This window comes from Cydia fagiglandana, chromosome 4, assembly GCF_963556715.1.
Source record: "Cydia fagiglandana chromosome 4, ilCydFagi1.1, whole genome shotgun sequence".
In the NCBI taxonomy this organism is placed as follows: domain Eukaryota; kingdom Metazoa; phylum Arthropoda; class Insecta; order Lepidoptera; family Tortricidae; genus Cydia; species Cydia fagiglandana.
Window position 1 is genome coordinate 11,948,088 of NC_085935.1, and position 13,761 is coordinate 11,961,848.

A 13,761-nucleotide genomic window follows, 5' to 3' on the forward strand; every position below is an offset into this window, starting at 1 on the left:
TATCTATCGCATCTTCAGACTAATCGAGGGTTATTTTATTGCTGTTCAACTTTCGGCGATATTTGTTAATTATGATGGATGCCTGTACCAAGCAATTTAGTGAGATACCCAGTTACAGCAATATTGGTCCACTTAGCAGCAAACCATATTCAGGGACTGTATTCAACTATTCAGGCAATATTACGGTATTCTAATCCATTTTATACAACATGGGATAATATCAAGCAATAACAAAAATACTGGAGAAATAAAAAGTATAAAAACGCAATGAGTAGTAGTATTTTAGTGGTCCGATAGATGACGCTGCCAATTAAGGGCAAAGGACTTTATTAGTTTTATAGGGAGCCTGCATGAACTATAGGGGGCAGCACAGGAGCCGTCAGTTTTTTGTCGCGAGCCGTAAATGTGAAGTTTATTCTCCCGCTGTAGCCCACAAAATGGCAGAACCTACTATGCACAACAAAACGTAAGAGAACGGTAGATGGCAGCACTTGCTTTGGCAATGTACATGTTTTATGTTTCCGATTCAGGCCACAAGATGACAGACCCTCCAACGCATAAAGTCACTATCATATATGTTTCAAGCGAAGGCACAAACACCTAAATTAATGCATTCTCACCTGACACAAGAGTTCCACAACGCCACCAAAGGCTCGGTCGTCAATTTCTCGTTGTTACCTGGCGTGTTAATTAAATTCTTCAAAATTAAACATGCATATTGCTCAAACACATTCCAATAACTCTGCATATTGTTTGAGACTAAATATTCAGCAACACCCAGTAAAACCACATATTTCGGTGCTGTTATATGCCGGCCATAATCTTGTATGTAGGAGCATATAATTCCAAGCCTGAAAAAAACTTATTTTAGTTTTCTAAGTTTTATTAATATCAAGTAGGTATATGTATATGAACTTAAAATTTAATATTTTACCAACTAAACAGGTCTAAGATTGTAAGCAATTGAAAAAAAATTAACCCCTAATACTTTGAATCGGAATGATTTTAAATGTACTGTAACTGTTACACATTATACACATATCTCATAATAGCTAAATGACAATTCCTTGGTGTCAAAATATTTTTCATTATTATCAATATTAATAAGCCATAATTTTCAATTAATTTTCCAGGACAGCTCTGTTTTAGGAACAATGTGTAGGTATAATGGATCGAATAATGAGTAACTCTAGCTCTATTAAAACATAAGTATGTAGTATGTATAGTATGTATTATAATTGAAAAGCAATCTTACCATGGCACATGATTGGTTCGTAGCTCATCTATCAGATCAGTGAAGCATTTATAATTGTTCAATGAAATTCTCTGTCTCTTTGAGGAGTTCATTGTTTCATCAGCAGATTGTGAAGGCATATTCAAAATCTAAAAAAAATGTACAGTCGAAAATGAAGCGTTGAATAGGGGTTATCATTTCTATAGAACGTGAAGCTATACGCACAGAGGGCCTACCGCGGACCACGTTCGACGTGTTGCCTCTCTGTCGCACTTGTAAATTCGTACATATGTGTGACAGGAAGGCATCACGTCGAACGTGTTTCGCGGTAGGCCCTCTGTTCTATAGAGCGTCAATCGCAGACCAAGGTCTTACTAAAAAAAGGTAAAATATATGCCCTCGAACGAAACCAAAATTCAAGATATATCATTAAAATGTATACAAACAATGATACAGACAATTGAAGACAAATCAGGACCACAAAAGCAAGTCCAACGATTTTTGCGGAATATTGATTAAGGGTCTGTTTAAAGAGACAGCTGCATAGACCAGGAATCCTCTAGACCGAGTTTAGAGCAATTATTTCATGCAACCGATGATGCCAAAAATGCGGGGGTGCGCCGGACGAGGTGAGCGAAGTCACACAAGGACACTTTCGACTCGAACATGGAGTAAAACTACCGTATGCGTGGCAGAGGGGGTAGCGCGAGTATGCTCGGTCTGGAGGATGTTTTGTCTGTGGACAGTTAAGATTTGTAAATACCTGAAAATATACTGATGCGGCCAACGTATAATAGTACTCGCAATATAGAGTTGAGTCATTGTGCTTTCTTAATTTTTGCAAATAATTCGCTTCCAAGCAAGTGATCTCCATGATACTGTTCAAATATTTGTTCCAAACGTTCCAATTATGAGCAAGGCTTCCATTTTCTCCTTGATGTTTCCCTTCAGGATGATGTAGAAGTACTATGAGATGTAAAACTTTGAAGACCGAAGCCTGAAAATAAGTTTGATATAATTTTAAAATGGAATTTTAAATCAATTTTAGACAGTTTTTTCATGTACCTACAGTCAGCAGCAAAAGTTGCTAAGTGAGCGAAGTGTTCATAATTACCTTGCACCTCGAAGCACTCTTATTCTCTTTGTTAAGACAGATAAAGTCGCGTCAAGTACATTTTGAACACCTCGCCTGCTTAGCAACTATTGCTGCTGACTATATACATTTTAAAGTATGTATTTGACTCCTACCTTCTTCTTTTGATCTGCATTTTGATCATAATATTTTAAGAGTAGGGGTAGTGCGCTCTCTGTAAATTCACACATAGTCAGTCGGCACTCAGATGAAAGCTAGAACATAAAAAGAAAGTGCTTTGAATGAAAAGCACGTCAGGGTGGTCCCATTGTGCTGACCACACACTTGCTATCAAATACATCTAAAACAATAACATCTTTATTATAGTGATGTCAGAGCACACTTGAAAAATATGTCAACGCGACAAGACAAAAAATACGCCGAAATATCTACTCTATTTCACATTGCATAAGATTCTTTGACCACTGGCGCACTCGCAGTTATCCTATCGTACCGATGCTATAGAGTGTAGTGTGTAGAATTCCTTGATAGACCTTTTAGTAAACATGATAAATAATATGTACTGTTGTGTCTAATTGCAAAATAAATACACATTATAGGTAGGTAGGTACTGATAATAGTCAAATAAACAAAAACTTGATATACCTTTTCTAATAGTATACTTGTGATCTCAGTCACAGTCTCCTGATTTTTTTTATCGCTCTCTATTCTATGGAAGCATTTCTTCAGTTGCGGCAGAGCATTTCTCAATGGCACAACGAATTGGGTACAACTAGCTGCCTTTTTGATCACACTACAGGTCAGTCGCAACAACGTGTAAGTGTCGAGTTGTGTGTGGTTTGTTAGAGATGACTTGACACTTATTTCCAGTAAATCTGCAATCAAGAAATGTATAAAAAATCACGCGGAATACACCACACGCCTGAGCTATACCTAATTAGGGATCATCCATTAATTACGTCACACGAATTTCCCCCTCCTTGTCACACTTGGTCACATTTTGCAGATCCGTCCCCACCTGGTGTGACGTCACATTTTAGGCAATTTTGGTTTCAACGAAATCGGCAATACTAACTCGGCATTATTTTTTTAATAAAATATATTTTACGTAAAAGAAATATTAGTAATTTTATAACACAAAACCAATTAGGAACGATAATTACCTACTTCCAAAACCTCATTATTTAAATGTACAGCGAATAAAAAAATATAAGTAAATTAATTTTCGGTTACTGATGAATAGTGATGAAGTTAAAATGACGTCACAATGTTTGTGACTCGCCCCTCCCCCATGTCACAAAATGTCACATTTTCTTGACCCCCTCCCACCCCCTAAACGTGTGACGTAATTAATGGATGACCCCTTACTGTTTATGGGTTTATTAGTAATATTCCTATTTCAAGTTTCGTAATTGCGTCTTTAAAACAAAAAATAAAGTCAATATTAGCCTCCGCCCACGACTGCGGCCGTGTAGAAGTTGTTGAACTGCCCCCTTACCCCCCCTTAGGCCCTTAGTTTTCTCGTACTAAATTACAATCCTGATTGCACCACTCACGGTGACGTTTTCCCTCTAGGGTCGAATTTTTTTTTTTTTTTTTTATTATGAATGGGCTTACTCATGGCCACAGACTAGCCGAGGCGTAGACGTGGCCTACGATGGAGCGAGCTCGCCCAGAAGGTGCCTGTTCACTCTTGATTTGAAGGTTGCCGGGTTATAAGAACACGGAAATATAGACGCCGGCAAGGAATTCCATTCCTTGGCAGTGCGCATAAGGAAAGTAGAAGCAAAGCGCTTCGTGCGAATTGGTGGAATATCTACCAAGTAAGGATGGAAACCGGCCGTGCGTCTAAAAGTCCGATGGTAGAATGGGGACGGTGGAATAAGCTCGTGTAGCTCTTGGGCACACTCCCCGAAGTGCAACCTGTAGAATACCGACAGGCTGGCGACTTTCCGCCGATGGGCCAAAGACTGAAGCTCAGCCGTCAGCTTCTTGTCGCCAATCATCCTCCTGGCTCTGCGCTCCACTGAGTCCAAAGCGGCGAGTTGGTATTTAGCTGAGCCATCCCACAGGTGGCTGCAATACTCCATACACGACCGGACTTGAGCTTTGTAAAGTGTTAGAAGCTGTCCAGGTGTGAAGTATCGCTTCACCTTATTTAGGACGCCCAGCTTTTAATTGGTGTTTTAATTGGTGTTGCTTTTTTAACTTTATTGGAGCGGAAGGTATTAGGCTATATTCAAATTCGAAAAGGTCCTAATAAATTAGGGATTAATTGGTTCAGGGAATTGAAATTATTTATTTAAACTTTATTGCACAAAATACAAATAAAATGTACAAATGGCGGACCTAATGCCTAAACGCAATTATTAAAGGGAAAAGGAAGGGAAAGGGAATTATTAACTATAAATTTTAACATTTGTAATATTACATATATAGTTAGTTTTTTTTAGCATTAGAAATAAGGTAAACAATCTTGATGTGTCTTTTAATTGAAAAACACATTTTAAAAATATGTTACAGCAAATATGTAACAATTATGAGTCTAATACAATCATTTATATTCTTCTGCTTTCATAAGTAATAGTTACTGATTTTTAAAAAGCGCTTTTCAATTAAAAGACATGTCAAGATCGCTTACCTTCTTTCAAGTTCTTTCTAATGCAAAAAAAAACGAACTATAGTAGAATAACAAGCATCATACAATTGTTTTAATTCTCGACTTTATTTTGTTTATGTGAAGGTAGAAATTGAAACACACATGATATTTTTTTAATACCACATAGGTGGCAAACGAGCATACGGCCCGCCTGATGGTAAGCAGTCACCATAGCCTATGGACGCTTGCAACTCTAAAGGTGTTACATACGCGTTGCCGACCTTTTAAATCCTGTGATCCTTAGGTTCTAGGGAACCAATAGGGAGCGAGTTTTCAATTTCAACCGACTCCGTGATTTTCGGTAAGCAAATAATTATTCTGAATTATTTTGTCCCTACAGTTTTGAGAGTTTCAATGCCGCGGACCCATGAGGCTTCACTAGGTCTACAGTTCCCAGAGCCACTAGTTTAATCATTGTCATCAAACCTGATCCGCATACAAGTGGGCAATAATTGCATTCCATATTTCATGTCATTGATTGATTGATTAAATAAAAATGTGTTTGACAAGCATTCACTTGTAAAATTAAACATATGCTTATTTAATATGCAGTATTATAATCCAACAGGTCAATAATTTAATTCAAATGAGTATGCCTTATAAATCCACACTTTTGTTGTCTCCTTTATTTTATTACTCTTGGCACTCTGTCAAAATGAATTTGTTTAAAAATTCACAAGTGATTACACACAACGTGCTCATGATGATCATGTTTAGTTTATTTTTATTTTCGAAATGGAATCTTTGGGGTCGTCCAGAAATCTTGTGATCGTTTAGAGGGGGAGTGGGGCAGTGGCGGATTTGCCCTAAGGCACAGTAGGCCCGGGCCCAGGGCGGCAAGATATTTAGGGGCGGCAAATTGTGACAAAAAATTCGCTGATGGTAACAACAAATAACTCAAAATGTAGTCAATATTATTATGGGTGCCTTGCAAGGGACGGCTACAGGGCTTTAGGGCGGCAAAGACTGTAAATCCGCCACTGGGGTGGGGGTAAGAAAAATATCACGAATGATCACGATGGGGGAGGAGGGGTCAGAGCAGATATCACGTGTATTTTTTGTTCAAAGTGGGAAAGCCAAAAACAACAATATTACTCAAAAATTTAATCAGATCAAATAATCCGCTGATTCTTTAATTATCACGTGATCTTGTAGCAGGGGGGGGGTGTAGCGTTAAAATCAGGCCAGGCCCAGGGGGGAGTCAAAAATAGGCTAAATATGACGACCCATTTCGTATCTGAACCCAATGTGCAAATTTGGGTATAGATATTACTGCAATGAAATGAAATGCAAACATTTATTTTCAGGCAACTATTGGCCCATAAACTACCTACCTTGAAACTAGCATACATATTATTACAAAACATATCTTAAAACTAAAAACACAATTATGGCTTATTAATTTTTAATATTACTGCTATGTTCTGCCGCCAGAGTGCAGCACCACCGACTCAGTAAATTCATAAACTAACTTATACATACTGTGCCTTAAACTGTTTTTTGACAAGTTTTCACAGACAATAAAATATGACATTGATGCACCAAGGCGGTTTGTTAACAAGGGTCTACCGGTAAACGCGAAAATCGAAATTTAGTTATCTGCCTCTTTATCGCTCAAATATGCAAGAGTGATAGAAAAGAAAGATGTATGTTACCTTCCCATGTTGCAGGTGTTATAAAACTCACATAATGTTCATATGGCAATACATCTTTATACAGCAACTGTAAATAGGCATCTCCAATGGCAGTCGCCATGCGTTTGTCTTTCAACACAAACAAACATGCTTCCATTACTTTCTCACAGCCGATGTATGCCTTGCCTGTAAATTTATTAGTACATTACAATACAAGTGAGAAAAGTAGGAAATTCGCAACAAGTGGCGATAAATTCAAACACAACTGAAGAGAGGTTTTTAAATCAACACGAGTTGCGAATTTACATTACATATGGCCCTTTAAATTTTCAACCATCGCACAAATAGTGCTAGTTACCGCACTAGGGCCAAAAATTAGCAAGATAGGAGGTAAAATATTTCATAACGCTGTTTAACCAGTTTTACAATAAATGAGGTAAGGTACCATAAGCTTGTTAATAATATTCTGAGAAAATTACAAAACATTGTGACTTCAAATCCTTTTTTTTGGAAAAATTTGGAAAGTTTTAGCAATCTTACGACCCCTGGTTGACTGAACTTAAATTATTGCAAATGACCCATAGAATAACCCCTTTCAAGGGCTACAGCGAATTTCCAATCACCCTGTATAGGAGACAAGGATGAAGATAGACCATTTTCAAGGTTGCGATTTTCCCTGTAGCCCCCAAAGGCAGCTTACAATATTAATTTATGACCAATAATACATTTTTACCTTTATTGGATCCCGCCAAGCACAAGTGCAATAACGATGTGCAAAGAGGTGCTGTGACATTGAAGAATGTTTTTGAAGTCTCATATTTCTCCAATTCCTGTTGTCACATAAACAAATTATAAAGTAAATACAGTCCAAACACTATAAGGTGTATTCGGGTAATACCGAATGTCGGATAATTCCGAAATTCAGATGAAAATCACCCTTAATTCCATCATAATAAAAGTCTCTTTTCGGAATTATCCGACAGTTTTCGACATTCGGAATAACCGAGTAAACCTTATAATGATTTACTCCCTATAACATTGACAATTGTTGGCTATAGTTGCTTTACTTTCATATTAATTTCTCTCTATATGTATAACGAATCTCTATAGCGTCAAAAAACGTCCTATCCCAAGAGTGTGGCTAAATAAGTTTACACTGCGTTAAACTTAAAAACTGTCAATAAATTTACATGCAGGTTTGAGCTCTGTCTTAATTTACAAAGATGCTAGTGATGATGCCACTTTGCTTCATACATTAGATGACTGTGGTTAAAAATAAAAGCATTTCCCAAAGTTATTGGAACTTCACTCTCTACATGTTTTGTATGGGTGAAATACTTGTAACATATAAGAAACAGCAACAAGTTTTTTATAATATTATAAAATACTCAATAAGAGTAGGTAATAGTACTTATAAACAGCTAGAGTCTATTATAGCGTTCATGAAAATATTAATATCTCATCCATGATTAAAACTTACAATAGTCATTTTTTACAATTCGTTATTCTACTGAATATTTTGATATTACCTTTAAGATGTACTCGTGAACGTCATCGAATACATTATTCCAATTATATCCCTTTTTCTTTATTGTATTATTGCTAAGAAGTGCAGGTACTGCATTAGCGGCAAGGAAGGTTTTCAAGGACTCTGCATTTTTCTTTCTCTCATTTGCTCGAGTGGATATAAGTCCGGCACCTATTTCTTGTAAAGAATTCTCAAGAGACATTCCGATAACCTCATGTGTGCTCAAATTATCTAATCCTCTATCTTGAAACTCTAAAATAAAAGGCAAGTTTACAGTTTACAGTTTAAAAGCTAAGAGCTTGAAAATGAAACGCTTAGCTTAATTCCCGGTTCACCGTTCACCTGACATAAACATGAATGTCAATGTCAATAGCTGAGAGCTGGCAGTTACCTCGCTCAGCGCTTTAGTCTGGCAGTTCAGCGGGGTAACGCAGCCAGCATCTTGGGGACCTTGCCACAGGGGCCTTTTTTAGATTTAGTTTAGATTAGTTTTATTTTATTTTAGAATAGTTTGTATTTAGTTTAATTTTAAGTTATTTTTATTTATTGTTTTTTGACTTGTTTTTGTACCATATATATGAATAAACTATAGTTCATGTCAATATCAATACTGTCCATAGACATAATATATATATATAGACGGTGTCTCAGCGAGCTGTCACTGTTGCCACTTTTGTTTAGTGTACGATTAACAATTTAACACCACCTTGCTGTAGCCATGTCGATAAAGTCATATCGATAAACTATCGACATTTCTTACAATTTTAATTTTACTTCAAAGGTTTGACGATATCTAAAATGAACAAAAACGCTTTTATTCTTTATTGTGGTTATCAGATCACAATTTTATCGTCACGCCCCAGCAGGGAACCAAGGGAAAGTTCAGATATTTAATTAAAATACATAAATACCTACTAAGATATGTGTTCCGCAATAATTGAAATATTTTATTATATTCTAATATATTTATTATTCATTAGCATTTCAATTATGTATATGTTTAACGAAGATATTGAAGCTTCAATTAATAGCTATTTCGTTCCGCTGTGTAGCGTTTATCGATATATAACATGATTAAAATCGACTTTTCACATCCCTAAAAGAACACACATACACGCTTTTACGCACACATTCACAGCCTGGATGCATCAAAAAAGGCAACACTTGATTTGAAGTTCACCTTGTCAGCAGTATGGTTGTCCTTTTTTGACAAATGGCATTTTAAAAGAGCGAGGAGAGAGAAATGATACTAGTTGCTGCGCCGTCAAATAGAACAATAAACGTAGGGGCCTTGATACTGTCAATATCTCAAAAAAGGTGCATTCAGATATTACCATAAAATTAAAACCAAACCCTTTCGAAATACGCTAGAGTTTCTGCGAAAAGAGAAGAGTCGTAGAATGTATTGGATCCCATACATTTCACGACTCTTCTCTTTCCGCACAGACTCTACTATACTAGTAGGACCAAATGAAGATGATTTTGATTAGCTTAAAAAAATCGTTTTAGTCAAATGGTTTTAGTATATTTAATATGAATTCATGATAATCATGACCCGCGGTCTTGCTACACGGTGACCATCCACCCTGATCAGCCCCTTCTGCTGCTGCTTTCCTGATAGCTCCGGACATGCAGCTATAAGGGCTAAAATAATCGGCTGCCAGTGCTACCTATGGCACCTATTCGTTGTCATAAAAGTACTTCTACTAAAAGACGGCTTCAGACAAAAAACGGGCAATGTGTCTAAGCGACGTTCCCTTATAAACAGTGTATGTAGATTTGGTATAAACATAACTCCGATCTTATCATCTTAAGCCCCATTTTGAGTAATGATATTTTGTTTCAAAATATCTGGGTGCGGGACACTCATGCATTTGTAGTTTCTATAAGAAACAAAACAATTGATATTGGAACATACTAAGTATAATATTTTATATAACAGTGTAAAGCAATTATACATCAATATTACTCTACGGATACAGTATCACGGGCACTTGCGTACAAGAGCCTAACAGAATCGCAGTATCCTACACCTCGACGAGATCCTGTGACTGCAACAAAAGCGTCACCTGCATGCAAAATGCATTTTGCCTTGCAATAGTTTAATCCAGCGTGAAGTCTAGCGTCTACTTCAGATATCCAGTTATCTTTAGGAGTTTCGAAGTAGTGCACCGAGCGAACACCTCTCCAGAAACGTAACTGCCTAGCAGCGTGGCACATTCGGGTGACCGCCACTACAGGGCAGGTAGGTCGTGCGTGTGAAATAGTTTTTGCAGTTCGCCCAGAATTTGTTAGGCATATAATTACAGACGCATTGGAACGCTCAGCTAATTCTACTGCAGTCACGCAGATTGCTTGAGTTGGTTCCTTAAGCGGACTTTGCATTAGCTCTACATTTCCATAAGTCCGTGGTTGCCACACTATACGTTCTGCGTGTCTACCAATAACAGAAGCAGCTGCAACACAATGCTCCGCCATACGAAGTCCGTCGTAACACGGAGCAAACTTTTTCAATGGAGATTCATAATTAAATTCTAAGGAAAGGACATCTGCACCGTCCAGTACGAGATTTGCTATATCATTAACGCATAATGTAGGAATCTGCTCATTTATAACAGCTTTACAAATACACGGTTTGCCAATATTGTTGCATTTTGCAAGAATTACTTTTTGTGCAATAAATATTTTTTCTATTGGCAAATCTGTGGCAAGAATGCTTCGATCTAAGAATAGTCCATCAGCTTCATCTATTATTTCATCAATATTATCTAATCCTAAAGTTGTATCAATGCTAGCAAACAAAAGTAAATGTTTGCCTTTATCCTGTATTAGGTCTCGTACTTGTCTGATATCGTTTCTTTGTTGAGTGTTAGAAATTAAAATCGCATCGACATCATAAGCAAGAGCCCAAGCAATTTGTCCTTCCATATGTTCGAAAAGTTGTTCTCCCATAGACTCCCCACATACTAATGATTCACGACTCTCATTTTGATTTACAAAATTGGCAAGGGGTACTGATGAAATGCGGACTGTCATTTTAGCACCAATAGTTCCTCCTACTGCGATTACGCATTCCACAGAATCATCGCCCACTTTGGACACCACCAATTTAATTTTGTCTGGTGTTAAACTATCTATAAATATATTGTCTCCTGTTGAAAGATCAGTAAGACGATCATATCCAACAAAGAGGCATTCTGCCGTACCACATTCGCGCCAGCTGGTATCAGTAGTCAAACGTATAGTATTGCTTTGGAATAGTTCCAGAGTGGTACGTGGACCACTTTTTAGATCACCAGTTACAATTTCAGGGCCTCTAACATCAACAATCACCGCTAAAGGATATACATACTGCAATTCAGCACTAAAGTTATATACAGCTTGTCGGATGCTCTGAATGAGTTGAGTACATGCATTTGGTTCCATATCTCTCATATTGAGACGAGCTACAGTCATACCGGAAGAAATAAGCCTTTGAACGTTGCTAGGCTCTCGATTGTTAATACCAATGTCACACATGATACCTGTTTGTAATTCTTCACAAGGATTTTCATGTACATCTAATTTGCAATAGTGTTTTAACAATGATGTCTGGTAAGGAAAATTGTCGTTTTTTAATGTTGGGGCATCTTCTAAAGAAATGTGCCAAGGAAGTGACATATTTTCAGACATTCTATTAACTATATAAATAAAATCAAGTAAATAAACAAATTCTTATTAAATCAAAGTAAACACACGTTAAAGACACACGCGTTTTGCCATTGACAAGTAAATATTTTGACGATGTCAATCTTCATTTGTTTGAAAACTACAAATAGGTAAGTTAGTACTCTTTACTTAAAGTTAAAAAGAATGAATATAATAGAAAACTGGATAAAGATAAAACAAAGTGGACACATCAAATCAAATCAAAACAAAGCGAAATATACAACCTTAAACATAAGAGTTTACTTACCTAAAAGAAAACATAAATAATAGCCATAACTAAACACAGAATTTTAAGTTGATTAAATCAATAATTCTTTTATAAATAAGGAGATTATATGGTTTATTGTGTGCAATTATGTAAATAAATGCATAGAAAATGAAATATAATTTTCAGCAAATAGCTAAATTCTAAAACGTATTAAAAATAAAATCCTTGTGCCCTTAACATTTACAATTTAAGTTGTATATAGTTCTGGTTAGGTATCTGTTTTTTAGGCGAATGCATCAACTTGTTAGTGTAGGTTCTTTCAATTCAAAAGTAAAGTGATCTATTATACCTCTATATCAACTTCGGCGTCCCACAAGGGAGCATATTCGGCCCGAATCTTTTTATAGTTTATACAAATGACATGTTAGACCAAGAAAAGACGGCAACAATTTTGATAGCACCCGCAGAGCAAGTGTTATTTTTTACGTCAAACTTCTATGAAATTATGACGTATAAATACCTAACACTTGCACTGTTTGTGCTTTCAAAATCGTTACAGACTTCTCTTGGTCTATTAGGGTTCCGTACCCAAAGGGTAAAACGGGACCCTATTACTAAGACTTCGCTGTCCATCCGTCCGTCCGTCCGTCCGTCTGTCACCAGGCTGTATCTCACGAACCGTGATAGCTAGACAGTTGAAATTTTCACAGATGATGTATTTCTGTTGCCGCTATAACAACAAATACTAAAAACAGAATAAAATAAAGATTTAAATGGGGCTCCCATACAACAAACGTGATTTTTGACCAAAGTTAAGCAACGTCGGGAGTGGTCAGTACTTGGATGGTTGACCGTTTTTTTTTGCTTTTTTTTTTGTTTTATTTTTTGCATTATGGTACGGAACCCTTCGTGCGCGAGTCCAACCGCACTTGCCCGGTTTTTCTCTACTAAAGTTAAGCATCGAAAATACTGAAATAATACATTACGCCGGTGATAATATTTTAAAGCCCCCTCCAGACTATGTAGTCTGGAGGGGGCTTAATATTTAATGACTTTTCTGACTCCGCACTCGCACACTTCACGGCGATTTCGCAGTTTGGTTTGCGGCAAGATGGCGGAAAAGCATCAGCTGATCGAGTTTAACTGTTAGTTATCTATGGCATCATACGTGATTTAGCTGTTTTTCCATTTTGATTTCTTGTGAAACCGTAAAATATAGCTGCTTAATGTAATATAATCATAATATAATTAATATTTATCTGGCCACAGAAGAGCCAAAATAGTGTGTACAGCGCCCTCCAGACTATGCGCGTGAATCGCGGGCGAAGCCGCGAACGCGAGTGTGGAGTCTAGTTCGCTGATATGCGAAATCGACTCCAGACTCGCGTTCGCGGCTTCGCGCCGCGATTCGCGCACGAGTGTGGAGCGGGCTTAATGTGGAGTCTTGCAAGTTCGCGCTTCGCGTCTCCTTTGACGCGGGCCGAAATACCGACAAAAAACGGAGAACAAGGCGCGAAGACGTGAATAATCTGCGAAATCGACGCCACACTTGCGTTCGCGGCTTCGCCCGCGATTCTCGCGCATAGTCTGGAGGAGGCTTAATATTTATGAGAAGGGAAAATCTAAAATCATGTTGTTTTAAACTAAAAATTATAATAAATGGAAAGTATAAAAAATATAAAAACTAAAGACAAAAA

The 13,761-nt window shown here is 37.2% G+C and overlaps 2 protein-coding genes across 2 annotated transcripts in view; both read right to left on the reverse strand.

Annotated features, from left to right (window-relative positions):
• LOC134663731 (serine-protein kinase ATM) overlaps positions 1-8,495 on the reverse strand; it is a 29,571-nt gene extending 21,076 nt beyond the window's left edge. Inside the window, exons 1-8 of the mRNA XM_063520194.1 lie at positions 8,150-8,495; positions 7,354-7,450; positions 6,642-6,806; positions 2,973-3,202; positions 2,483-2,581; positions 1,998-2,231; positions 1,256-1,383; positions 621-851 (exon numbers count right to left, since the gene is read on the reverse strand). Coding sequence (XP_063376264.1) covers positions 621-851; positions 1,256-1,383; positions 1,998-2,231; positions 2,483-2,581; positions 2,973-3,202; positions 6,642-6,806; positions 7,354-7,450; positions 8,150-8,350 — 1,385 coding nt within the window. The 5' untranslated portion in view covers positions 8,351-8,495. The remainder of the gene's footprint in view (positions 1-620; positions 852-1,255; positions 1,384-1,997; positions 2,232-2,482; positions 2,582-2,972; positions 3,203-6,641; positions 6,807-7,353; positions 7,451-8,149) is intronic.
• A 1,568-nt stretch (positions 8,496-10,063) lies between these two features.
• LOC134663741 (pyruvate kinase-like) lies at positions 10,064-11,901 on the reverse strand. The gene has a single exon (XM_063520207.1). It carries the CDS (start codon positions 11,818-11,820, stop codon positions 10,114-10,116), a length of 1,707 nt encoding a protein of 568 aa, XP_063376277.1. The 5' UTR covers positions 11,821-11,901; the 3' UTR covers positions 10,064-10,113.
• Positions 11,902-13,761: the final 1,860 nt, after the last annotated feature.